The following is a 27,757-nucleotide window of genomic DNA, read 5'->3' as shown; positions in this document are numbered from 1 at the left end:
AGAGAGAGAGAGAGAGAGAGAGAGAGAGAGAGGATATACAGTCACAGCAGAGATATGTGGACTGGAAGCTTCCCATAATCTGAGCCAGAGAAAAGAACCAACGCCTGCTGAAAACACTTTGCATCCTGAAGAAGAAAAACGGTAAGTGCAGTTGTTATCCTATATATACCGTCCTTCTGGAACTGTATTTAGACATGGTTGTTTTGTTATTATTATACAGCGCTAAATAAATGAAGGACCTCCTTTTTCGACTTTTCCTTAGAGGTGAAACTCAAACTAAATGGATTGTCAGTCGGGCTTCAATTTCTACTCAATCTCAATCTGTCCTTCTTTACATGCGGGATCAGGTATTAGGTTGTCCTCGTTGGTAACCTAACAACCCCCCCCCTCCCTCCAACACACACACACACGCGCACACGCACACATAATCACCTGGGACACATTAAGTCGATACCGGAGTCCCTCCGCGCGTTTATTTATTTATTTCTTCCTGTGTTCAGCCCGGCGCCCTGTGGAGCCAATCTACAAATTTGTTACGGATTAGTCAGACTAAAATGCTTATGTGTACACATAGATGTCGTGAGGCATGTGTGTGTGTAGTGCGAGACCCGGAGTTGTCGTGGTATAAACTATGCTAACAGCCACATATACGTGAGCCCAATCATTGTATCGGTGGCCGCAAGGCGACGCCGCTCGTTATCAGCGTGTGTAGTGTTAATTATTCACACTATAGTAGCAACACTGGAGATGGATGGAGAAGCCTGTGGTGTATTTAATGCTACACTGGTCACAAATGGCTGGTTTGCAGGCCGGCTTGCACTCGTCATGGGTGTTGACAGGTAGCATGTTGTTCATTCGTTCGTCGTGGGTGTTGACAGCTAGCATGTTGTTCATTCGTTCGTCATGGGTGTTGACAGCTAGCATGTTGTTCATTTGTTCGTCGTGGGTGTTGACAGCATGTTGTTCATTCATTCGTCATGGGTGTTGACAGGTAGCATGTTGTTCATACCGGTACTTACGGTATACCCACCCTAGCAGAATTGTAACATCCATGGCCCTGAGGTGAGCACTTTATATTTGTAATCTGATTTGTTTGTGTAGGCGTAAGGCGTAACACTTCAGTCCAGGGCAGAGCTACCTCCCTGGCTCCTCCATCTTCAACCGCTTATCCGTAGTCGGGTCACGGGTTGCATTTAGTTCTTCGATTTCGGCGCCAACATTTGGTGCCCAAAATGAAGAAGTGCTCAATGTTTTTTTTTCGTGACTTTCGCCTTTATTTTTCTATTTGTTTTAAGGAGGGACAGACAGTAGGCTGACAGGAAATGGGGGAGAGAGATGGGGGAGTGACATGCAGTAAAGGCCATTGGGATCGGGACTCGAACCCGCGGCACACTGCCAGACTGGATTACCAGCCAAGGTGCCTGGACCGCTGAGCCATGGCCCAGGCCGAAGTGCTCAATGTTAAACCCCCAGCTGGCTGCGCGGGGTTTTCTCGCGCTAAATGCTCGGGCCCGCCTGTAGTTCCAGCTCTGACCAGTGGTGGAAAAAGTACTCAATTGTTTTACTTTACTAATACTGCAATTTAGAACTACTTCGTTACAAGTAAAAGTACGGAATTGAAAATGTACTTGAGTAAAAGTACAAAAGTATCGGCATTAAAATGTACTTAAAGTACTAAAAAGTATTCATATTGCAGAATGTCCCATTTTTTGGCCAGACTTTCTGGGGGCTTGACTTAAACCCTTTGTAAACTTCACCTTTCGCTCGATACTTTGTCTGCTATCCTCTTTTTCCCTGTACACCAAACCTCTTCGAGAAGAGAGTCTCTACTTTAATTTTTTATCCAAAATGAGTTAATAGCACAGGCAGACTCTTCACATACTAGTAGAGCATGTCTGAAATAAAAACAGGTTAACATGCTTAAACAGGTGTAATGTTGAGAAAAAACTTGCTGTATTCTGTAAGACATTTAAGCAATATTACAACGTGTTTAACGTGATTATTGCCACGACAGGGTAGGGGAACGAGACGAAGTCGAGTTCCGCAAGCATCACTGTACTGTACTGTACTGCACTGTACTGTAATCTGATCAGATTACAGTAAGATGTAGGGTAAATTGATGTTTGAAGGGATTATTACTTATTATATAAGTAGACACCCTTGAGTGCAATTCTACAACAGTTACCCTTAAAACTAAGAAAATCGCTGAAAAAATGTAAAGACAGGATGTAGTCACTACGACCACAAATGCCCAAATAAACTAGCTAGCCTAGCCACCGAGTTTGCTAGCGCTCTGGGAAAACAGAGCGGCTGAATTCTTTGTTTTGATTAGGTGGTGAACAGTGCTGATTTGATTAACGGCTAGAAACCGTTTCAACCAATCAGATTGCTTCCTCTTAACGACCTGTTGTAGAATACTTTATAAACCATATCTCCACAACTTGTGGCTCAAATAAAAAAAACGGTCACATAATGCTTGTTTTCACCAAAAAACGCTGTCTGTCTGGTAAAACACTGAAAATGGGGCGCATGCGTTGGTTAGACTTACTAACAGTCAGACAGGTGTTAGTCCGACAACACTGTCGCCGCCGACGATTAGCCTATGTCTTAATTCCTGTGAGGTTAGGTTTAGGCCAGGGCTTGGGTTTTGTGTGTAGGGAGTCGGACTAATGCCTGTCGGACTGTTAGGGCACTAGGGCATTCACTTCTAGTCATTTTTACTAGTTGACTATAGTTGCCTATAGTTGTTTAACTCTCTATTATATGTTTTTTGTACACACCATACATTGGTGACTATAACTAAATCTACCTGATCTTGAGGCCTACAAAATCGGGAAAAAAATAAAAGAAATAGAACTTTTTTATTTTCTTATCAACTATAGTGAACTATAGTACCATCAAGGTCGACTAGTCGACTAGATGCTTAATGCCCTATTGGACACATGCACACCCCTGGAAACACCACTGTTTACACTGTCGTGTCACACTGACATGCATCGTAAACTTGTAGTATGTTTCTGTGCACGACACTGTCGTCACGCAAAACAAAGTACATGTCAGCCTTTTATAGATGTGACGGCCAGAAGCCATGATCACATGCTCTGCCTCTGTAACTCCATGTCTGTGCGTGCGTGCGTGCGTGCGTGCGTGCGTGTGTGCGTGTGCGTGTGTGCGTGCGTGCGTGCGTGCGTGTGCGTGCGTGCGTGCGTTTAAGAGAGAGAGAGAGAGAGAGAGAGAGAGAGATAGAGAGAGAAGAGGGGGGGGGGGGTCACCTTCATTTCAGGGAGGCATATGAAACAGTACCCTGCAGTGCAGATCGTGTGCTTTTCTTGGCCTGGTTAATTAGACTAATGCAAGAGAAGGCCTAATTGGCGTTGACCTCCAAAAGTGTGTGTGTACATTTTCTAGTGTAAAGCTCTGCGAGTGCATGTGTGCGTGCGTGCGTGCATGTGTGTGCATGCATGCTTGTGTCTGTGTGTGTGTGTGTGTGTGTGTGTGTGTGTGTTTACAAGGTGTGACGGCTGTGGGTTACTCATAACGTCAGCCATGAAACATCACACACAGTTCTAACAGTCCACTGATGCCTTTAAGAATGGACTAAAGACACACCATTTTAAGAACGCATTCTCTTAAAAATGTTTTTACATAATAGTCTTAACTTGATCCTTTCAGTTTAGCGATGCTGGGTCCCATGATATTGATTGTTAGGGATGTCCCAATCACGATCATTTGATTTAGAGTATCTGCCAATACAGATTTTTCCCAATCCGATATTTATATTTTTATGGAACATGTTTGTGTCATATTACAATAGTACAATATCCCAAATCACAGACAATATCCAGTCTAATATCATGATATGGTTTATAATATTGATACCAGGGATGTCCCGATCACGTTTTTGAAAATGACCCTGATTTCCGAACACCCGATCCGATCGGGACAACTCTATTGATCATGCTTCATGTTATGCTTATGATGTTGCTTATGCTGTATTTTATTTTATTTTATTATTATTCTTTTTTTTTAATTTTATTATTATTATTATTATTATTAGCAGACTCTCCCACACACGCTGTGCATTTGTCTGTGTGTGTGTGTGTATGTGTGTGTGCGTGTGTCCGTGTGTGCGTGCGTGTGTGCGTGCATGCGGCAGCAGACGGGCGGCGGGCCGTGTAGCCACAGTAACGTGAGCCGCCGGTATCTCCTGATGCATTGTGGGTCTCAGGTGTCTCGTCATCATGTTTCCATTGTGTCTCCCGTGTGTGTGTGTGTGTGTGTGTGTGTGTGTGTGTGTGTGTGTGTGTGTGTGTGTGTGTGTGTGTGTGTGTGTGTGTGTGTGTGTGTGTGTGTGTGTGTGTGTGTGTGTGTTGACTGCTCATCACCTCTTCACCTCCAAGCCTTTGTTTAGCTCCAGGCTAGCCCAAATCCCCCCACCGCTGCTGTACTGTACTGTACTGTACTGTACTGTACTGTACTGTACTGTACTGTACTGTACTGTACTGTACTGTACTGTACTTTTTCGTCAAAAAATAAAAATGAGACTAAAATGTTAGGAATGGACTAGTGGACAAGAGATCCAGTAGGCCTATAAGTCATTTTACACTTGGTTGAATCCTGAAAATAGCCGATCTACAAGCTCACAACGTGTCCCAGCGTGACTTCATTGTGAGCTTGTAGATCGGCTATTTTCAGCAAATGTAGAAACAGTCATTACGACGGCATCAAGGCCTGCAAAATACATGTAGTCGACTAAATCACCTGTAGATTTAGTCGACTAAGATCTTATGATATTTAGTTGACTAAAAGGTGACTAAAAGGTGACTAAAACTAAATTAAAACTATTCAAAATCTGCTGCCAAAAACAACACTGGATCGGACAGACACTCAATTCACGGCCAGATCAGTGTCTTCTTTGACTGAATTAACATCACGTCACCTCCTCCTGCTTATACTTTCAACCAGATGGTGTGTAAGTAAGTGCAGCGCTCATTGAACTCCCCTCCAGTGTGCGTGCGTGTGGGCGTGCATAGCATAGCCTGCGCGTGTGCGTGACGTGACAGCTGAGTTAGATTCAGTAACATGAGAACCACGTTAAACCACAAGCTGTAAAACAGCGAGTAACGACATGTAACATGGAATACTGAGTCACAACATGGCCAGTATAGAACAGCAGCATCACCAGGTGTTCTTAATTGTTTTTTGGTGACATTCTCATTGTGGCTTTAAACCAGTACAAAAATCATAGTTTTTTTAAAGCCACGCTGAGCCCTTGTTCAGAACAGTGTTTTCGTCGACTAAATGTAAACTAAATGAAAAATAAGCTATGATGACTAAAACTAAGACTAAATATACTAAACAAAAAACTAGGCTAAAAAGTTAGGAAGGGACTATAGTGGACCACTATAAGTCATTTAACACTTGGTTGAAAGCTGATCATAGCCGATCTACAAGCTCACAACGCGTCACATTGTGACGCGTTGTGAGCTAATAGATCGGCTATTTTCAGCAAGTGTAAAACCAGCCTTTACGACGGCATCAAGGCCCGCCAAAATACATTTTGTTCGACTGAATCAACTGTAGATTTAGTCGACTAAAATCTTATGATATTTACTCGACTAAAACTCGACTAAACACTAAAACAATCCAGGTGAATAAAATGTTACTAAAACCAAATGAAAACTATTCAAGAGACTATGACTAAAACTGAAATCAAAATTAGCAGTTTGTATAATATAGGCCTAATAGCAATCTATTATAGTTTTTTTTTATAATAGATAACTATAATAATAGATAATTTATATAAAGTTCTGAGAGTCATGATGACTTCATATGTGCATATTTGAAGGTTCCACGGTACTACACATTTCTACCATATTACATCTCATGGGATTTGACTAAACCGCGGCATAAGAAAACTAAATACAACAAAAAAAGAAAACACATTCAGGTTTCAGCCTTCTTCTGCCCTTCTGGCTTGAACCATTACTAAAAGTGAATTATACACCTGCATGCAAGAGCAAGTATTGTAAAGTATGAAGGTAGTTACTGTAGGTAGCAGCAGGGGGTGGATATGTGCAAAATTAAGGCTATTGTCTCACAGCAGTTATTGTGCTACAACTACTGGGACAGTGGGGCGTTTGTGACATTTGTGACTCTTTTTAAGTGGTGCAACCACTTCCTTACGCAGCTGTGTGTGTCTGTGGGTGGCTGGCTAGCCTGGGGTCCACCTATGCTTTCTATGGCGTATAGGCAGCTCCCGGCAGGATCCACCAGGAGCATCTAGACGCAGCGGCGCGACATGAGACTAATTAATTAGAGCGACAGAGAGAGAGAGGAGTGTGTGTGTGTGTGTGTGTGTGTGTGTGTGTGTGTGTGTGTGTGTCAATCAGCAGAGAGTGATCAACTTTTGCGCTACTATATTATGCCGAATTGAAGTGGACTCGGTCCCAGACTTTCTTTTTTCTCCCTGGAAATAAAAACCTCTGGGTTTCCGAGGCTAGTGGCTGGCTGGCTGGACGTGTCCGTCCCTACTTGTGTCTGAGCACGGAAATAGCATTTGGTTGGTTTTCACAAACAAGTGTCACTGTTGTGCAGCCTAACACTAACACACACACACACACACACACACACACACACACACACACACACACACACACACACACACACACACACACACACACACACATATTAACTGTATGATTTCGGGTGTGACAGTACAGTACAGTACAGTACAGTACAGTACAGTACAGTACAGTACAGTACAGTACAGTACAGTACAGTACAGTACAGTACAGTACAGTACAGTACAGTATTAGGGACCCCCACACGGTAACTCTGTCATTTCTCAACCGTTTCGGACGCGGGCGGCTCGTCGCAACTGGCCCTGGGCGTTCCTGTGTGTCTGGAACCTCCCCCCCCCCCCCCGGGAACGCCCACACGGAGTTGCACCACTTAGTTCACACGGGTGTGATTTTGATATACGGAGACAGTCATGGCGGCAAGACTAACGTTTCACTGTTAATGGCACAGGCAGACTCTTCACATATAGACCGATTCACAGAGGGGTGCCCTGGGCGCGGCCATTACTGAGGTGTAATACATGGAGCATGGGCTCCGTAGGCCAGGTGTAGCTAATCAGTGCTGTTGCACTTAATGGTACACCTCAGTAATGGCCGCACCCAGGAAACCCTCTGTGAATCGGTCTATAGAGCATGTCTGAAATAAAATGTCAGAGCTGAAATCGACATGTAAATATGAAATAAATGCTTAAACATGTAGCTATAGGTGTAATGTTAGAGTCCACAGAAGTGAACCTTTCAGGCCTGTTTTCTCAACTCGCTTATTTCTCTGCAGGACATTACTCTATAAGCCATATTATCTCCAAAACTGGTGTGCCAAACTGAACAACCAATATCAAGTCAATTTGAAGCAATGATTCACAGCTTTCACATGACATGGGGGAAAAAAACGAAAATTAAAAACATTTCACTGACTTAGCCTCGTTCAGAAGCGGACACGATTTCGGGGGGTGACACATAGCTGCTGTGGCAAAATGGGCGCGTCCAAGGTTGGAGTGACACTCTCGTAAATAAGTGAGTTGCGGTCCACGGCTATACAGCAGATGAAAGCCAGCAGCTGTAGGCCTCTACACACCGCAGCAGAGCTGACCCATACTTGATGCTTGTTTCTGTCAGAAAACAGTTCATACAATGCAGTAGTGGAGCCATGCAGTTGCTCAACTTCTACTGCATGTGTTGAAGCAGGGGGTGGGCAACCGGCAGCCCCACCTTCACTTATAATGCAGCCCTCATGTTAATATCAGAATACTGATATAGTATTGATTTCAGCTGTTACAATTCCAAACCCGCTTTAATTACTTAATGACTAGTATTTTGCATTTTAAATTCAATAAAGAGGTTACTTTTCAGGATTCCAATTCAAAAATAGCCAAAAAATATTAAGGTTTTCAATTCAAATATAGCAAAAATAGCCGATCTACAAGCTCAAAACGCGTCGCACTGCGGAGCGTTTTGAGCTTGTAGATCTGCTCTTTTTTGCATTATGCAATGTGGCCCTCTGGAGTGAGTGTGGAACTATCCAATTACAATTTAGGCCTTTAGCAGACGCTCTTAATCCAGAGCGACTTACATTAAGCGAGAACAAAAAGCATGGCAATTACATCACATACATAACAAGTAGTCATCATGAATCAACTATAGTGGCACGTCTCCAAATTCAAAGTTGCTTAACCCATTTAGACCTGGGAACGATTCTACAAAATGTCTTCTGAATCCTGACAGTTTTCTGAAAAAGTCGTTTTCAAACATTTTCATGTCAAGGACCCCCAAAATTATATGTAAATGGCCGCCGACCCCCATCTGAAAATATGGTGTTCCAGAAGCAAAGATTCGAGTAAAAAACGCTCTGAAAGAATATATATTCAAAGATTTGCACTACATTTTCACCATTCAAAGAAAATAGCAGATCTACAAGCTCATAGCGCGGCACCGAGTGCCGCGCTATGAGCTTGTAGATCTGCTATTTTTCAATAGCTAAAGCGTAACATAATGCTTGAAACACCAAAATGGGTTTCCGGCCAAAATGTCTCGTTGACGACGGCAGCCTGCAAGGCTGTTCCCAGCTGGCACTCCGCAGTGACAGTCGATCCCCACCCCCGTCCCTGTTGTTGGCAACATCGCCGGGCGTCGACAACCTGGCTCCCGCCGCCGTCGCTGCGGTGTCGTCAGCATGGGTGATGATGACATCGGAGCAGTCTTGGAGGAGAGAGAGGACCCAATTAGCAGCCCTGATGGGCTCCGATGTTGAGGGTCAGAGGGTCTGACGCGATGCTTCCCGCTCTTGCCACTTTTGGCGGCGGTTCATCAGGAAGCCAGCTGCGTAAAGTTGCACACGGTCGGACGCAGGCCCGAGCTTTGTGTCGAGCTTACATGGCAAGAACAAAATGGTGTTGAATGCTGAGCCGTAGTCCAAAAATGATACATAAACAACAGGTTCAAGTTCAGGTTCAGGTTCATTTATCTGTTTGTCTCCGAGGGGCGATTTGGTGTATACAGGCTGCTCCCTTCTGGCCTTCACTGTTCTTCGCTATATATCCTGGTGAAAGTGCAACAGCAATCCCAGTCACATTTAATGGTCCAGAATCCAATACAGCAGTGACTCTCAACCTTCTGTCATTTCAAGGACCCCGGTTAGGATGCTTGTCTTTGAGATCACAAGTGTTAATATATTGACTCCGGCAGTGTACGAATGGAACCAAATGGACCTTTTTTTAATGTTTTTTTTTGTGGCTTTTGCCTTTATTTTTTTATGGAGGGACAGACAGTAGGCTGACAGGAAATAGGGAGAGAGATGGGGGGAAGACATGCAGTACAGGCCGTCAGGATCAGGAGTCGAACCCGCGGCACACTGCCAGACTGGATTACCAGCCACGGTGCCTGAACCACTGGCCCAGGCCCCAAATGGACCTTTAATCCATTCATGACGTCACCGGGAACCAAGAGCAACTACAAGCAAAGATAAATCCAAAAATAAGGAAACATTAAAAGACATCCAAACCACCGGTAAAACAAACAGAAGTGAGTGTCACTGACATAAGAGTGGGGGCCAACAAACAGCACACAGAACAGAACAACAGAACAGTATACGATGCAGAACCTGAAACAGGACTCAGGCAAATGGAAACATGGGTAACGGAATCTGACCCTCACTGAGTCATACTGTAGCTAAAGAACAATGTGGCAGCCAGCGGAGGATGTGAGCTGGCATGTAAATACACAGGCCTTAACCCAGTTTGACCTGAGATCAGATTCTAAATATCTCTTCTACATCAGTTTTCTGAAAAAGCGCGCCACCGGAGAGACGGGTGACAGCCGGAATGTAGACGGCACCCGGGTGAGCAGTATGGGTTAGCGCCCCAGCCTGTGTCCTCCGTGAGGAGGAAGCCCAACAAGCCTCGGTGAGGCCTTTGGGAGGGCCATGCAAGCAGCAAGCGGAACCGCAGCACCATGACCCTGCGGAACCATTGCCCACCACTCCTGAATGAACTGTCTGGTGCTGGGACTCTGGTGCAACGCACAGGTCCTCGCTCTACTCCTGGTGAGAGCAGGAGTGGACCTGGTGAGACGTAGGAGGGGCCCGGCCAGGAGACAACCCACAGAGCCTAGTCCCTCCATGTGCCAGAAGTGTACCTCCCAGCCCTGGCAGAGTAGTTCTGGAGTAGTTCCAACGGATTGTGTGCCCCTGGTTTTTCCCTAGTGGGACTGATTGAGGGTAGCTACTGCGACGTAAGTCGGGACTGGATCACTCCTGGCTGGGTCGCCTGAGTTGAGGGGTATGATGTTGAGAGACCCGAAACCCTGTTGACCTCAGGATACATCACTGAGGATACGTCCCAGGTGCATCCATGCGATGTTTTTTTGTTACATACTGTATACAGAGCCCCAAAGAGGGGTTCGCGTCCAGAAGGGTTTGAACACCAAAAGGGGTTCCCGCCCAGAATGGGCTTTGCTATTGAAAAATAGCAGATCTACAAACTCGTAGCGCGGCACTCGGTGCCGTGCTATGAGCTTGTAGATGTGCTATTTTTGAAAAATCTTTGAAAATATATTCTTTCAGAGCAAACGTTTTTAACGCATATCTTTGCTTCTGGGGGGGGGGGGGGTCCCTGGAACAACATATTTTCAGATGGGGGGGGGGGGGTCGGCGGCCAATTACAGATATTGTTGGCGGTCCTTCATGTGAAATTGTTTGAGCACCACTGACCTATAGAAACATAAGGTTCTTCAGAAAACTGTTAATATTCAGAAGACATCTGTAGAATCGTCCTCAGATCTAAATGGGTTAATGAGGTAGCCAGCCGCAGGTGTGTGCAGGAGTGGACGGAAAGTGATTGTCAACCAATCGCAACCGGATGAGTTTGTTGAGGAAGCGACTCACAACCCAACCCGCGGGCCGACTATAGTCAGAATAAACACAGCATTGAGAAAGTTGAAGGGATTTAGTGAACAATAAATGAAGGTTCAAGGTTGTTTATTAGTGTCCCCGAAGGGCAAAAGGTTTTACAGCAGGTCATAAGGCTTGAAACACAATACATCAGTCAGACCAAAGTTATTGCTGCTGGTCGCCCGTCCTACTTGCATCTTCAGAAAATAAAAAGGATAGGGGGGTGGGGGGAGGCATAGAGGGGGGTAAGAAGACATCACATCACATTTCAAGTAAGATGATAATACTCGGCTGTGCAGGAACGTTTCTGGGTGGGGGTGGCGGGGGCTTGGGCCAGGCACAAAATGAATGAATGGAATGGGGCTCAGGGTCCGCGGGGGTCGCTGACCCTAGAATCTTTGGGGTCGGCGATCTTTGGCCACTTGCACATTTGTGATAACTATATGTCCCGATACTGTATCGGTAACAGGAAAAGTATCGGATCGGCCCTTATTTGTCATATTGGGTCATATCCGTATCGGTGAATATGCCAGTCTAACCACCGATCCGACACAGGGGTAAGGGGTTGACACTATGGCAGGTAAATACAATGTTGGGACATGTGGAGTTTGCTTTGGAGTTGCCCAAACTGCAAGTGCGGAGTCTGCTATAAACACAACACGAGATATATAGCTAGATAGCAACACAACATGGGGTCACGACCCTGGTATCGGTATTCGGTATCGGTATCGGCTTACACAGAAATTGAGGTATCAGGATCGGATCGGAAGCGAATCCCTAGTGATAACCATCACATTTTGTGTGATGGTTACATGTCGTGTAGCCTGGGGTCCACCTATGCTTTCTAGGGACCTTCCCATAGATCCGAAGTCCCGTTAGTCCGAACATGCACTGCTCCCGTGCTTGCGGTTAGGTTTAGGTTTGCTCCCGTGCTTGCGGTTAGGTTTAGGTTAGGGTTAGAGATAGGGATAGTAATTTCGGAACAATGAACCTTCTGACTAATGACACGGCACCGCTTTCTATGGCATAGGCAGCTCCCGGCAGGATCCGCCGGGAGAATCTAGACACAGCTGCGCGACATGAAACTGATTAATTAGAGCGATTGAGAGAGAGAGAGGAGTGTGTGAGTGTACATGTGTGCGTGTGTGCGTCAATTTAACAAAGGTGCAGACGATCAGAAATCAGCAGAGAGTGATCGACGTTTGCGCTACTCTATGCCGAATTGAAGTGGACTCGGACCCAGACTTTTCTTTCCCTCCCTGGAAATAAAAACGTCTGGGTTTCCGAGGCTACATGTCGTGTGGTATCTATAGGCCATTCTACATTGTGCGGTGGCAGCATAGTAGAATGCATTTTAAATTGTACCCATGTTTGAGCCTAATTTTGGGGGGAACGAGGTCAGATGATCTCCTTCTGTCGTTATTGCCCATGGGCATCACTCTCTCCAGAGAAGTATAGTTAGAAAGATTAGCCTATCTGGGCACTGATATTGCACTGCACGTTTTTTTTAAGATTTTGAAGTTGATTATCTTTGCCCATGAAGCTTTCAGAAGGTTCCATGACCATCATCATCATCATTCTACCATCTCAGACATTTTTGACATCTGAAACATTTTTAAATAAACAATTTAAATATGAATTTAAGCACATGCTACTTCAGTCTGATTTTACTTCAGTCATGCTAGTGTATTTATGGTATGATTGGATTCATCATGCAGCAATTGACTTTACCCTCTGGCCCCTTTTCACAGATGTGCCTTAAGCTGAACACAGCTGTGGCTAATTAAATCAATAGGGGGCACGTTTGATTTAGGCGCATATTAGTCATCGACCATCGAGAATACGATGTCAGTCAGAGCTCGTTCAGCCATCCGCAGACCTAAATCAAAAGGACTCGTTAATTAGCTGCAGCTGTGGGAAAGGGGGGGGCATTGTTTGCTGTAGGTTTCGCAGAACCATGTCTTTGTCTCTTCGACAATTTTAGGGTTCCATATACAAACTAGAAAAAGTGCCCTTCTGGGCACATGTTAGGCAAAATGTTTAGGAGTAATATAAACATGTTTTTTTCTTTTTCTTTTTGCAACAATTCACAAACGTAATTTGTGGCATTTTGTTCGAAACAGACCAATCATGTGAGCTTTGTAAGCCGATCTTAGCCAATCAGGATGGAAGATGGGAAATGGTGCACATCCGTGTTGATCACATGACTATGGAGATAGTGTATACCGAATTGTGTGATGTATGGATAAAATGTGTACGAGTAATAGCAGAAATGTGTTTTGCCTAAATTGGCCTGATGGTGGCACTATAACAGGTCGTTGAGGAATATTTGGGGCAGAGGTTCGTCGTTGGCATCCAGGGAGTGTGTGTGCAAAGTTTGGCATCGGGCTAACGGTGCCGGAGATTAGCTGGAAACGGACGGCAGGAAGGAAGGAAGGAAGGAAGGAAGGACGGACGGATGGACGGACGGACGGACGGACGGACACACACACACACACACACACACACACACACGGACGGACGGACGGAGTGCAAAACATACTCTCTCCCCATGCCTTCGGCCTGGTGGAGACAATTATACAATGCATGCTCCTACATTATATAAAGCAACAAGCAACTAACATTGTGAATTATAAACAACACGGCTAAATCTGACCTACATTTTTTGTTATCTTTAAGGAACGTTTTAAATGTTATGTCTCAAAAAGTATACATCATCATGTGAAACATAATTTGAAAGTTGTAGGAGCGTTATTTTCAATAAAAAAAGGTGTTTTGGTCCACTCCGTCTCGGAATCTGACATCCATCTTGGATTTCACTCCATTGTAAATGTGCAACAGAACATTGCCCCGCGCCTCTCTACGAGAGTCTAAATCTTAGGCTAGCAGAATGTTACAATATACAGTTGAAAAGCATGCCTTCCTCGGTAAAGGATCCGCCCATTAAGTGCAGCGCGGGGTGGAAAGGTTATGATAATTAAGGTCATTAGTGGCGCAGTGCATCGTTCTGTTTACCCTAAACCCGCACCTGGCCCTGGGGGGGGGCAGAATGATAATTAGATAATTAGGTGTGCATCTTTGTGTTTACCTCAGTGCGCCTCGGGGGCTTGACCCTGATCTGTTCAGCTGTCTTCTTCCTTCTTCCTCGTCTTACTTAGTGACGACATCACCGCGAGCGGCTCATCTTTCCTCTGGACGCTTCAACAGAGCTCCACTCTGTCCAAATGGCTTTGCTTTTTTCGCCCGCGGCCATGCACACACGGCCCGGGCGGAAGATACCGCGGGGCCCGGAGATGATGTTTTTTTTATCACCCCCTGCATGTGTGTGTGTGTGTGTGTGTGTGTGTGTGTGTGTGTCTAGCTTATCTTTCAGCAAGACTGATTCAATCATGTACAGACACTCATTAGTACAGGAAATCCCTGGAAAATACAGGATCAACCTTAAACTAATTGCAAGAAAACAGCTGATTTTGTACCTTCAATATATCCTGAATAACAGAAAATAAAGTTGCATGCTACTTAAAGCAAAAGGACATCTAGAAAATATTTGCCTTATAGGCCTATAGGATGTCAATGGTGGCCATACTGTACAGGCCATTTTCTAAACTTTCCCCTCAGACAATAGGCCTTGCAAGGCTGACTACCGGTGCCATTGTGATTGTGATGGCCTACAAGCCCTACATATTAGATCTGCATCAAGTGTATAAAGTTGGTGTTTGAGTGTTTAGTGCACAGTGCTAGAGCTCTTTCAGTTCGCCAAAATGGGATTTATTAAGCCTACTTGAGTAGCCAATACTGTTGTGTGAAATACAACAAGTAGGCTTCTCACCATAAAGGTAATAAATACTAATCAGAATAAAGGGGATAAAATAGATAATGGACTAACAACGTTTCACCGGCGCATTCATCTCACTGCCGCCTGAGTATGACTCTCTCTCTCTCTCTCTCTCTCTCTCTCTCTCGCGCTATATTATGGATCTACTATTCAATCCCTCTCTCTCCCTCTCTCTGTCTCTCTCATATATCTCACACACGTTATACATTCGCGTGTGTGAGTAGATCGGCGACCCATTTCCTACCTGCTGCTCCATCTTTCTGTCAAACCACCACCTCGGTCATTTAATTATTTAATATCTCCGACCGACGGCGACAGTCAATGAGAGTCAAGCTCGGCTATAGGTGGCTAACACAACAAACTAGCCTGCAACATAAAACCTCTATTATCTCATTCATTCACTGTGCCCGTGTGTTATAGAGTTGTTTTACTTTACACACGCACGCACACACACACACACACACACACACACACACACACACACACACACACTCACACGATTCTGCATCGATGTGGTGATGTGACATAATCGATGCGTTTGCTGTTGATTTTCCTCTGAAGGCATTCCATGATCCAGGCAATGTTGCCTGTTAGCTAAGCTTCATGCGTTTAGCTTTCTGCTTCTGTCTGACTGAGGCAGCGACTAGTCTGGGACAGATCTAGCTCTGGTCCATAGCTCTAATGCGTTTAATTTAGAGCTATATTACTCTAAACTTCCGCCGCTCGCATGAACGCAGACCAGCCTCTCCTCTTTGGCGTAAATAAAAATAACGTTTTTGATACTCACCAAAACAAAGGCGAGTTGTGTCATTAGAAAGCCTACTTTCCTTAGTGGACGCACTCTGAGCCCCCCACCACACGTATAAAGTGTACTTTTTTTTAGTTACTCCGCTGCGCCCTCTACTGATATTGCCCAGAGAACTGCCTCATAGAGAATATTTTTCCTCTGGTGAAAAAAAATCCCTTTCTGGCCAAAAAGTACCGTTTATACGTGTGGTGGGGGGTTCAGAGTGCTTCCACTAAGGAAAGTAGGCTTTCTTTTTTTTTTAACTTAAATTTTTATCCCACGATTTTTGTAACCCAGTTTTCTTTTCACCCAGTGCCAATTATCTAATGTAATCCTGGGCGCTACACTTCCTCTGCCAACCTGGGGGGGCAGCAGACTGACCTCATGCCTCCTTCTATGCATGAGGAGTCCAAGCTGCTTCTTTTCACCTGACAGAGGGGAATTTCCCCGGCCGGACGTAGCACGTGGAAGGGACACGTTATTCCGACCAGTTCCTTTCCCCTCCATCAGGCGCCCCGGCTGGCCAGGGGGAGGTAGTTTTAGAGACCAGGATTGAAAGTAGGCTTTCTAATGACACAATCCACCTTTGTTTTGGTGAGTAGCAAAAACGTTATTTTTATTTACGCCAAAGAGGAGAGGCTGGTCTGATTTCGATTTGAGATTTAAAACTGAAAGTCCCATAGCCTTACTGCGCAGGGCAGAATCGTAGAAGCAGTAGACGGCTATGGACCAGAGCTAGGACAGATCGAGAGTCATAAAGTCATTATTTCGTAAAAACAATTTCAAAGCGGAGATTTGAAATTTGATTGAGTCTCTTCATCTGTGATTTATAACAGATGGTCACCACAATACATCGCGGATGTGTTCGCACACCTCTCCCGTACACTCTCAGTAACCTCAGCTCTGAGTCAGATTTAAATGAAGTGTGCAAAAACCTCAATGAGAAGTGCCCTTCTCAGAAAGTCCCTAGTATTATTAGGGTAGGTAGGCTATACCATATTTTTATCATCCATGTTATTTTAAGTGACAAAGGACCCATAGGTTTTTAGTCCTGCTTGTGGGGAAAACAGTGTCATAGGACTTGAAAAAAATATATATGTTCATTCAGTCAGAACTATTCTGGGTTTTGTTTTAATAGTCATGATAATGAATAATGATATACTGTATTTGGTTAAGTCAAAGCTATGTTAAATCCATCTTTGCCCACTACTAGTATTTGTTACCTTCAGGTGTGCTAATAGGCTACTACACAGATTAATATACATTTACAAATAGCCTATATCTTTATATTTTTTTATATATTTGAATGTATTTTCAGTTCGGTCTTGAGAAGCAGAATGTTATCAATATCGGTTAAACAAAATAATGGCGATGGGCCATGGTGGTCTGCTGGCCCTGCAATATGAGTACTTTTACTTTTAGTACTTTAAGTACATTTTGATGCCAGTACTTTTACTCAAGTACATTTTCAATTCCGTACTTTTACTGTACTTGTAACGGAGTAGTTCTAAATTGCAGTAATGGTACTTTTACTTAAGTAAAACAATTGAGTACTTTTTCCACCACTGTATGCCTATCCGTTGGCCAGGTATATAGTAGTGACTCATCACAGCCAAAATGGCGCATCCGCCAAATTTGCATACCAAAGGTGCGAGGTTTGCAAGGACTATTCCTGTCAACTTTTTTTCTAAGTAGCATGTGACATGTCAAAGCGGATATGGCCAGCTTTAGCCCAATGAGTGTTTTTATATTTTTATATTGAAGATACAAAATCAGCTGAGTTTAGTTTTTTTGCAATTAGTTTGAGGTCAAATTACATTATTATGCTTTTTGGGTTGTCACAATGTCACACACACCATTAATGCAATGTCACGTTGCCTCTTATAAACAGCCCTGAGTTAAAACTTAAAAGAACAGGTCGAAGAGTCAAAGGTTGTTGCAAAAATGGTGGGTTGTTTCCATTGGGTGCATGTGTTTGGTCCGACATATACTAAAGGCTCATACATAGTCTGGATTTTCGGTGGTGGCAAAGGTTCTCGGCAAAGGTTCGTCGCACTCGCATTCTCGCAACACGCTGTCAGGAAGGTCCACGCCAGCCGTCCAAACCAGTGCCACTTCTTTCGACTGAATATGTACGCAGTATTGCGTCTTATATGTGTTCTATGTGTACATTTAAGAGTAAACTATACGAATGTACATAAAACAAATGCTTTACATTCCGTTAAATGCCAAATTATGCTCTCAAACACAGTGAACGGCTGCAACAATAGTTTAACACAGCCTGCTGATGCTCTCTCTCTCTCTAGACATGGAGTCAGCCATCCAGACACTGGTGAGCGTGTACGTGAAAGCCTCCAAGGGGAAAGACGGTCTGGGGCGGAAGGACTTTAACAAGCTGGTCAAATCACAGTTTTCCAACATCATGGCTGTAAGAATAATCATTTTTGTCTTGTCTTGTCTTGTCTTGTCTTGTCTTGTCTTGTCTGTCCGTCCGTCCGTCCGTCTCAAAGGCAAATTCAAAGGATTGCTTATTATAAGCGATTATTTATTTCATTGGCCCGTTTGACTGTTAAGGGTTCAGCCTCCAGGAAGAAACCCTAAATACAAAGTTAATACACCATTGCACGTAAAAACAACTCCAGGGTGTCTAATTAATTACTGTCACCTCATAGACACATGAAAAACTGGAAAAATACAATAATTGTGGCACTCCATCTTTAACATTCTGGGCGGGAACCCCTTTTGGTGTTTTAAGAAGTTATAGCAGATCTACAAGCTCATAGCGCGCTACAAGCTTGTAGGTCTGCTATTTTTGAAAGATAGTGAAAATGTGGCGCAAATTTGGAATATATATTCTTTCAGAGCTAAAGTTTTTAACTCAAATCTTTGCTTCTGGGGGGGGGGTCCCTGGAACAATATACTTGACAAGAAATAGTTTGAGCACCACTGACATAGAAACAGAGTTTTTCAGAAAACTAAAATTGATTTAGATTAGAAGACATTTTGCAGAATCGAGCTCATGTCTAAATGGGTTCGGCTATTTCCAAAATCTTTGAATATAACAGTGCAAATGTGGCCCAATATGCCCCCATCCCCATCCCCCACTGGGTTAAACAGTCCAAACCTGATAGGTTGATGCACGTTGTGCGTGCAAGATAGTATCTTAATTCAAGATTTCACGATAATAATAAAAAAAGAAAATAGCAAATGTACAAGCTTGCAGCGCTGCACAAAGTGACACGCCCTGAGCTTGTATATCTGCAATTTTTGAGAACCGTTGTTCTAAACCACCGTTCTAAATCCTATGAGTTTTCTGAAGAAAACAAAAACGTATGTTGCAATTCAGCTAAAATGTAAAATGACACAGATGCAATTCTACAAATGTCTTCTAAATCCTGACAGTTTTCTTTCTTGGTTTCTATGTGAGTCGTTCTCAAACATTCTCATGTCAAGAACCCCCAAAAATTATATGTAATTGGCCGTCGATCCCCATCTGAAAATATGTAGTTCCAGGGACCCACCAAGCAAAGATTTGAGTTAAAAACGTTCGCTGTGAAAGAATATATATTCAAATATTTGCGGCACATTTTCACGATAAAAATAAATAGCAAATTTACAAGCTTGTAGATCTGTTATTTTTCAATAGCTAAAGTATAACGTAATGCTTAAAACACCAAGAGATTGTTCCCGTCCTGAATGGGTTAAGGAGGGACGCTGCGTTCCTCCACTCGGTGACATCTGAGCTCCATCATTCACAGACAGACAGATGGACAGACAGCTCTCTGACACACTTTCCTGAAGTAGACTAATGGCAAGGAGAAATGCAAGTCCTGCCTGATTCAGTGATGTAAAAAGGTTTTCAATGTAATGAGTCCCAGGATGCAGGGATGGTATTTTAGATGAGTCCCAGGGACATTTTGAGTCCCACTTCAACAACGTTCTGGGCGGGAACCCCTTTTGGTGTTTTAAGAAGTTATAGCAGATCTACAAGCTCATAGCGCGCTACAAGCTTGTAGGTCTGCTATTTTTGAAAGATAGTGAAAATGTGGCGCAAATTTGGAATATATATTCTTTCAGAGCGAAAAATTTTAACTCAAATCTTTGCTTCTGGGGGGGGGGTCCCTGGAACAATATACTTGACAAGAAATAGTTTGAGCACCACTGACATAGAAACAGAGTTTTTCAGAAAACTGTCATGATTTAGATTAGAAGACATTTTGCAGAATCAAGCTCATGTCTAAATGGGTTCGGCTATTTCCAATTTTTTTGAATATAACAGTGCAAATGTGGCCCAATATGCCCCCATCCCCATCCCCCACTGGGTTAAACAGTCCAAACCTGATAGGTTGATGCACGTTGTGCGTGCAAGATAGTATCTTAACCCATTTAGACCTGAGGCCGATTCTACAAAATGCCTTCTAAATCTTATCACAACTTTTCATGTCAATGCGGCTCCCAAAATTACGGTACCGGTATATGTATTTGGGCCGCGAAACCTCATCTGTTTTAAGGGGGAGGCGTCATAAGGCGTCCTGTGGTGCTGAGTGAGTTAATTCAAGATTTCACGATAATAATAAAAAAAGAAAATAGCAAATGTACAAGCTTGCAGCGCTGCACAAAGTGACACGCCCTGAGCTTGTATATCTGCAATTTTTGAGAACCGTTGTTCTAAACCACCGTTCTAAATCCTATGAGTTTTCTGAAGAAAACAAAAACGTATGTTGCAATTCAGCTAAAATGTAAAATGACACAGATGCAATTCTACAAATGTCTTCTAAATCCTGACAGTTTTCTTTCTTGGTTTCTATGTGAGTCGTTCTCAAACATTCTCATGTCAAGAACCCCCAAAAATTATATGTAATTGGCCGTCGACCCCCATCTGAAAATATGTAGTTCCAGGGACCCACCAAGCAAAGATTTGAGTTAAAAACGTTTGCTGTGAAAGAATATATATTCAAATATTTGCGGCACATTTTCACGATAAAAATAAATAGCAAATTTACAAGCTTGTAGATCTGTTATTTTTCAATAGCTAAAGTATAACGTAATGCTTAAAACACCAAGAGATTGTTCCCGTCCTGAATGGGTTAAGGAGGGACGCTGCGTTCCTCCACTCGGTGACATCTGAGCTCCATCATTCACAGACAGACAGATGGACAGACAGCTCTCTGACACACTTTCCTGAAGTAGACTAATGGCAAGGAGAAATGCAAGTCCTGCCTGATTCAGTGATGTAAAAAGGTTTTCAATGTAATGAGTCCCAGGATGCAGGGATGGCATTTTAGATGAGTCCCAGGGACAGTTTGAGTCCCACTTCAACAACGTTCGTCAGATTTTGCCATTCTTACAAATTGCAGCATTTAACTACCATTTAATTTTATATGGTTATAATGTGGTTATATATTCATGTAGAAAACAGAAGAAGAAATGATTATTATAACTAAAGCTAGCAAAATAAACTAGAACAAAAAACAGTACAGTAGTACAGTAGTGCATCCCGTGGATGCAGAGGTCATTGTTTTATTGCGTCCCTTAACTATAAACTGCGTTTTGGCATGCACTCGGTTAATTGCACATGACATTTCGCCCTAACCTGACGCTGCCAGATCCAAGAAGCTTGCTACACACATTTGTTTCACAGCTTATTTGGATCTGGGATCTCGGGAGCCAATTCGATGATGGGGCTGTTCCTTTTTTTCAAGATACTTGGTAGATGATTGGATGGGACCGTCTGTATATCACCGTGTGGGCGTGCAAACACAACCAATCATATTGACGTGTCTACGTGACGTATGGTAGGTGCGACAGCAGGAAGTAAACAAGTAGTCCAGTATTTCACCAGAACAACTAGTTGCTAAAAAAGTTATCATGGAGGTCGGAGATTTTTGTCGTTTTTGTAACACCAATCTGCGCATAAAAGGTACTATTACTAATTCAAGAAGATATTTGATACTAAGCCTGTAAACGAAAAAGTGTTAACGAATGCCTGATAGCGTTAGGTTTAACACTGTTTAAAGACCCCTCAACAGGCGCTTCTATATAGCGTCACATCCGGTTTCGCACATATCCCGCCCTTAGCTCACGCTGATTGGTTCGAACCGGGAGCGGTTCCGTGTTAGCTCAACCCCCTGAGCGATCTCAGATGGATGCTGTCTTGGGGAACATGGTTACTCAATACCGCCCCCATCTGGCAGTCAGGTTAATTTCCCCCCCACAGAACTATAGCCCGATATGCTGCTGAGTTTGGTGCGGATTGGAGTGACGGCGGTGTGCCTGGCCCACAGACAGTCCACGGTTGAAACTGCAAATTGTCCGGATGCTGTGTGTGACATGTCACATTATTGGTCATTATTCATTTGAGTTATTATTTTGTTGTTAACTATACAAACATGTTTCCTACTAGTTAATCACTCAGTGAACCCTAAGTACGTTTTAAAGTCAAACGCATGTGTGTGCAAGCAAAGTGTTGTTTTTGTCGACTTTAAAACTAAGACGAACAAGTTCGTCGACTACCTTTTTCCACCGACGAAAACTAAATGGAAACTAAATGAAAACCAAGCTATGTATTGACCATTTCGTCAACAGATAGAAACTAGACTAAAATGTTAGGAAGGGACTATAGTGGACAAGAGATCCAGTATAAGTCATTTTACACTTGGTTGCATGTTGAAAATAGCAGATCTACAAGCTATTTTCAGCAACATTTAGTCGACTAAAACTAGACTAACTAAGTTTTCAGTTTCATTCCAAAGACTATGACTAAACTAACTGACTAAACTTTGCTGCCAAAAACAACACTAGTGCAAGCAAAGTGTGCGTGTGGCTATGCATGCATGTACAAGGTGAGTGGGTGCAGATGGGTGACACAGTTAGCTCTGGCTACCTACATACATACATGCTGTGCACCCACTCACCTTGCACAGCATGTATGCATACAGTAGGTACAGGGGCGGCCTTCGGAATCTGGAGGCCCGTTTCATGACCAAACGAGGCCCCTATATACCTATAACATAATTATGCTGTTGATACAGGCGTATTGACACATAGTTTTGACTGTTCAATATCGCTCGCAGCCATTTGTCTCGACAATTACGCAGCAACAACACCTCTCCTCATCCTGCCGTCCCTTCACAATAACGTGTCTCCCATTTAACTCCCAATGCTGCACATTTTACCCGAGTTATTAACAGGAAATAGGTGTAACTTGAGGGTGGAGGCCCGTTTCAATTGAAACTGCTGAAACGTAGCGAAGGCCTCCTATGCATAGGCAGCCAGCGGCGTAAATATCGAAAGTTCAACCAATGTGCTGCACACCGGGCACCCAGGCGCCGTCCGGGGGGCCCATAAATTAAAAATAAAAAAGTCAAGGAGATCCAAGTTTTCTCAAAAACCTGCGTGCGTCCTCAAGTTGCGAGCGTGCCCGTGTGGATCTGCTCAGAGATGAGTCATCCCTCCCTCCTCCCCGCCCGGTCTGGCAAGGTTAAAGGTTTCTTTATTTTTGTCTCCCGAGGGAGAAATTTGACTTGGACCCCAAGGACCCGCCCTGCAGCATAGAGATACAATACAATACAACACAACACAACACAATACAATACAATACAATACAATACAATACAATACAATACAATACAATACAATACAATACAATACAATACAATAAAGGCACACAGTGACCCGTACAACATTTAAATACCACACACCAACCACTGCGCAAAAAGCATTGAATACGGATGTGTATACATTACAGGAAACTCCTGTTAAACTTTCCAACAAACCACCGTATAAACTCCCGAATTGTACCATCCCACCTCCTGTATATTACCGTATATTAACTGTATATGCCTGCTAGACTTTACTGGCAAAATACAGTGCCCAAAATTGCCCGTTAACTCCTCTTTTCACGCAGTGATACCTAGTGCAAAAGAAGGGAAGAACATCATCACCTCAGTAACCTTCGCCCCCTACCCCTAGGTTATGTAATTTTCTTACTTTTTTGGGGGGTTTTCTCACTTTTCTGAGCTCAATTTCACCCCAAAAAAATCTGAACTTTTAACATTCAGTATATATTTTCTGTGGTCTGGGGGTTTTGGTGGCTCAAACAAGTGCTCTGATTTCCCTGCTGACTGTGATGTCACAGCCAGCAAATCCCATATTATGACAATGGGATTTGTCACTAGTTTTGCCTGTTTTCATTGCGGCTCAAAAGGCTTCCAAACCCCTGAGAAAACTCCAGACCACAGAAAAGTGTTCAAAGTTCAGGTTTTTTGGGTGTAATTGAGGTAAAAATAAATAAAAGTAAACGTAGTTTTATTTATCACCAACATTAGAACAAAGCAGACGGCGAAAGTACCCGAACTCCGAAGTCGACTACCTTTTTTCACAGGTACAAAAACTAAATGGAAACTAAATGAAAACTAAGCTATGGTGACGAAAACTAAGACTAAATATATTGACAATTTCGTCAACAGCTAAAAACTAGACTAAAATACTAGGAAGGGACTAGTGGACAAGAGATCCAGTATGAGTCATTTTACAATTGGTTTGCATACTGAAAATAGCCGATCTACAAGCTCACAACGTGTCACAGTGCTACACATTGTGAGCTTGTAGATCGGCTATTTTCAGTGTAAAAAACAGTCATTACGACGGCATCAAGGCCCGCCAAAACACACAAAGCCAAGACATCACTAAATGAAGTTTCAGCCCAAAGACTAATGACTAAAATAAAAAGAGAAATTTGCTGCCAAAAACAACACTAGTTCCACCACTGTGCAGATGGGTGACAGACAGTTAGCCCTGGCTATAGAGCGTCGCAGTCCCTTTCAGAACGACGAGTGGCCCAGGAAATGAATTGCAATGCATTTTTCCCATAGGCATTTTCTTAAAGTATTTATTTAAAGACGGTTACGCCGCGGACAAAGCCAACTCGGATCGTGACAAATCATGACAATGAACACAATATTTTGGGCCGATCAAATCATCAGAAAGAAGAAAATAAAGGCAGGAGACAACACTATTTGTTTAGTTTTTCTTCTTATAAATTATTTCCTGGGCCTGGCGTCGTCACCTTATTATACCCATGCTGTACAAGGTGAGCGGGTGCAGATGGGTGACAGACTGACGGTTAACCCCATGTCTCGGTACATGTGATGTGACACCTTGCCGTAACAAACATGACACTTCATGTTCTTGCGGTGGATCTTCCCCTCACCCTGCCAAGTCTAGTTCAACAGCTCGGTTCAAGTTCAAGAGCTTTGCATGTTGGTGTCAAGACGTATATGAGTGTCTCTTTCTCGCGCTCTCTGTGCGGGCCGTATCCAATATAAGTCATCTATCTTGCGCGCCGCCGTCTTATCCTTTATGCTAATCGTATTAGGCGTGTGTAGACTATTTTAGAATGTATCCCCAAAAAAATGCCTAATAAGATTAGTGCATAAGGGTGCATAAGATAGTAGCGGTGGGCCGATATGGGTATACCTCACGATACGATATCTGTGGCGATATTCTAGGCCCTCGATAATGCAGTATATTGCGAAGTTCGATTTATTGCGAGAGATTTCATCAACGATGTATCACGATATCTGTAACTGAAAATTTAAACTAATAACCATAAAAAAGGCAAAAATCTGGAATTGTGTATTTATCCCAAAATCGTACAACATTATTTTCTGTCACAAACTGACCAATAAGAACATGAATCTTGCCTCCTCCAAACAATAAAGCACTGACTGCAACTTGTCCACAACGTGTCATGATAATGGGAGGACGATACGATATAAATATGGCAGGGATATATATCACGATATATTGCAATATCGACATATCGTCCCAGCCCTATAAAATAGGGCCCTCTGTCTCCATGGGCCCTCTGTCCTTGTTCAAAACACAAGGGGACGAATCTGTCCTTGTTCAAAACACAAGGGGACGAGTCTGTCCTTGTTCAAAACACAAGGGGACAGCTCTGTCCTTGTTCAAAACACAAGGGGACGAGTCTGTCCTTGTTCAAAACACAAGGGGACGAGTCTGTCCTTGTTCAAAACACAAGGGGACAACTCTGTCCTTGTTCAAAACACAAGGGGACGAATCTGTCCTTGTTCAAAACACAAGGGGACGAGTCTGTCCTTGTTCAAAACACAAGGGGACAGCTCTGTCCTTGTTCAAAACACAAGGGGACGAGTCTGTCCTTGTTCAAAACACAAGGGGACGAGTCTGTCCTTGTTCAAAACACAAGGGGACAACTCTGTCCTTGTTCAAAACACAAGGGGACGACTCTGTCCTTGTTCAAAACACAAGGGGACAGCTCTGTCCTTGTTCAAAACACAAGGGGACGAGTCTGTCCTTGTTCAAAACACAAGGGGACGACTGTCCTTGTTCAAAACACAAGGGGACGACTGTCCTTGTTCAAAACACAAGGGGACGACTCTGTCCTTGTTCAAAACACAAGGTGACAGCTCTGTCCTTGTTCAAAACACAAGGGGACGACTCTGTCCTTGTTCAAAACACAAGGTGACAGCTCTGTCCTTGTTCAAAATACAAGGGGACGACTCTGTGCTTGTTCAAAACACAAGGGGATGACTCTGTCCTTGATGTCATACCGTATTATGTATGGATATCATTATTGCATCTATTTATAATAACCTACTGCCAAACAGTAAGACCATGCCAAGCTCAGTGTCGCTGAGTCGCTGTCCATGGTGCTGAAATTGCCATATCTCTCTCTCTCTCTCTCTCTCTCTCTCTCTCTCTCTCTCTCTCTCTCTCTCTATGTTTCTGAGCCCCCAGTGAATCGGTCCAGTGTTTGTAGCAAAATTGGAAAATTACATTAACTGCCCTTCTCTGTCTGTCTGTCTGTCTGTCTGTCTGTCTGTCTGTCTGTCTGTCCGTCCGTCATCAGGACACAAGCAACTCCTCGGCGGTCAACGAGATGAGGCAGGGATTGGACGAGGACAACGACGGGAAGGTGGACTTCGAGGAATACCTCCGCCTGATTGGTGCCCTGGCCGGCTCCATGAGCCAGATCAGCAGCGGAGCGAACGCTGCTGCTCCCTAGACCTGTGCTTCTCAAAGTGGGAGGGGGGGTCCTTGGGGGGAGTTCCAGGAGGTCCCCCCCCCCCCCCCCATGCAGCTAAAGGAAAGATAGTTAGGAATGGTCTGTAACTCAGAGAGTGTACAGATGGAACCAAATGGACCCGCCATCTGCACACGCCATCTGTTAAATTTAACACTGGTCTTTCAATATAAATTGGGGTCCCAGAGGTAGAAATGTAATTACATGGGTGGGTCGGAGGCCTAATGCATGTCAAACTGGGGGGGTCTGAGAATCACTGCTAGAGCCATTCAAAAGCTCCTCCTATGGGGTCCCCTGGCGTATCTTTTCAAATGGGCGGTTCAGGGGCTATATATATCATGTGTCATGTTGGGGGTCCTTCACATGTTAATGACGTTTAGCAGATTTAGAACACTTTCCCTGGGGTTTTTTATGGGGTGCATACTAAGTTTAGACTAATCATTGGTTAGACATGCGTTAAGTTATAGTTGTAGGACTAATGACTGGTCTAACCAATGACTAGTCTAAACTTAGTATGCACCCCGTCTTGACTTACTGAGACAACATGTAGTCCAGGAAGTGAGCCCTATAATCTAAAATATCTCAAACCACATATTACACACAAAAAGGAATGTGTTCTAAACCTTCTAAATATCATTAACATATATTATGTTTTGGCAAGTGTCCCTTTAAGTACAATTTTGACATACTTTTGCTTTACTTGAGTATTTCCATTTTTGATACTTTACACTCCACTACATCGCAGAGGCAAAAAGCAATGTTGTACGTTGTCTATTTGGAGATATAAAATAGAAAGTTCTACAAGTTACTATACTTACTATACTGTACTACCTGTACTTTGCTACTGTAAGTATATTTGATGCCAATACTTTTGTACTTTTATTAAAGTCATATTTTGAATGCAGACTTTTACTTGTAACAGAATATATTTTTTAATGAATTTCTTATACTTACTCATGCCCTTGCGCGAGAGACTCGAGGAGTGAAGCGAGATTACTTAGTCATATTAAAGTGTCCCAACAAAAGTAACAAAACATAGCCAATCTACAAGCTCACAACACATCGTGATGGTAAGGCTGTAGATGTGATATCAAGGAATGTA

General features: G+C 43.5%; 1 protein-coding gene across 1 annotated transcript; it reads left to right on the top strand.

Annotated features, from left to right (window-relative positions):
- On the top strand, positions 1-27,559 carry LOC310856823 (protein S100-A1). The gene is made up of 3 exons (XM_083762315.1): positions 1-141; positions 17,894-18,015; positions 26,482-27,559. The coding sequence occupies exons 2-3, from the start codon at positions 17,896-17,898 to the stop codon at positions 26,635-26,637; spliced, it is 276 nt and encodes a 91-aa protein (XP_083618441.1). The 5' UTR covers positions 1-141; positions 17,894-17,895; the 3' UTR covers positions 26,638-27,559.
- The last annotated feature ends 198 nt before the right edge of the window (positions 27,560-27,757 follow it).

This window comes from Protomyctophum parallelum (genome assembly GCF_964188405.1).
Source record: "Protomyctophum parallelum genome assembly, chromosome: 3".
NCBI classification, from domain to species: domain Eukaryota; kingdom Metazoa; phylum Chordata; class Actinopteri; order Myctophiformes; family Myctophidae; genus Protomyctophum; species Protomyctophum parallelum.
Note: the sequence above shows the minus strand (reverse complement) of the source record. Positions and strands in the feature narration are given on the sequence as shown.

Excerpts from the sequence above, each read along its gene's own strand:
- LOC310856823 (XM_083762315.1), top strand. The coding sequence starts at position 17,896 with ATGGAGTCAGCCATCCAGACACTGGTGAGCGTGTACGTGAAAGCCTCC. Across the intron at positions 18,016-26,481 it reads AGTTTTCCAACATCATGGCT|GACACAAGCAACTCCTCGGC; the intron begins GTAAGAATAATC and ends GTCCGTCATCAG.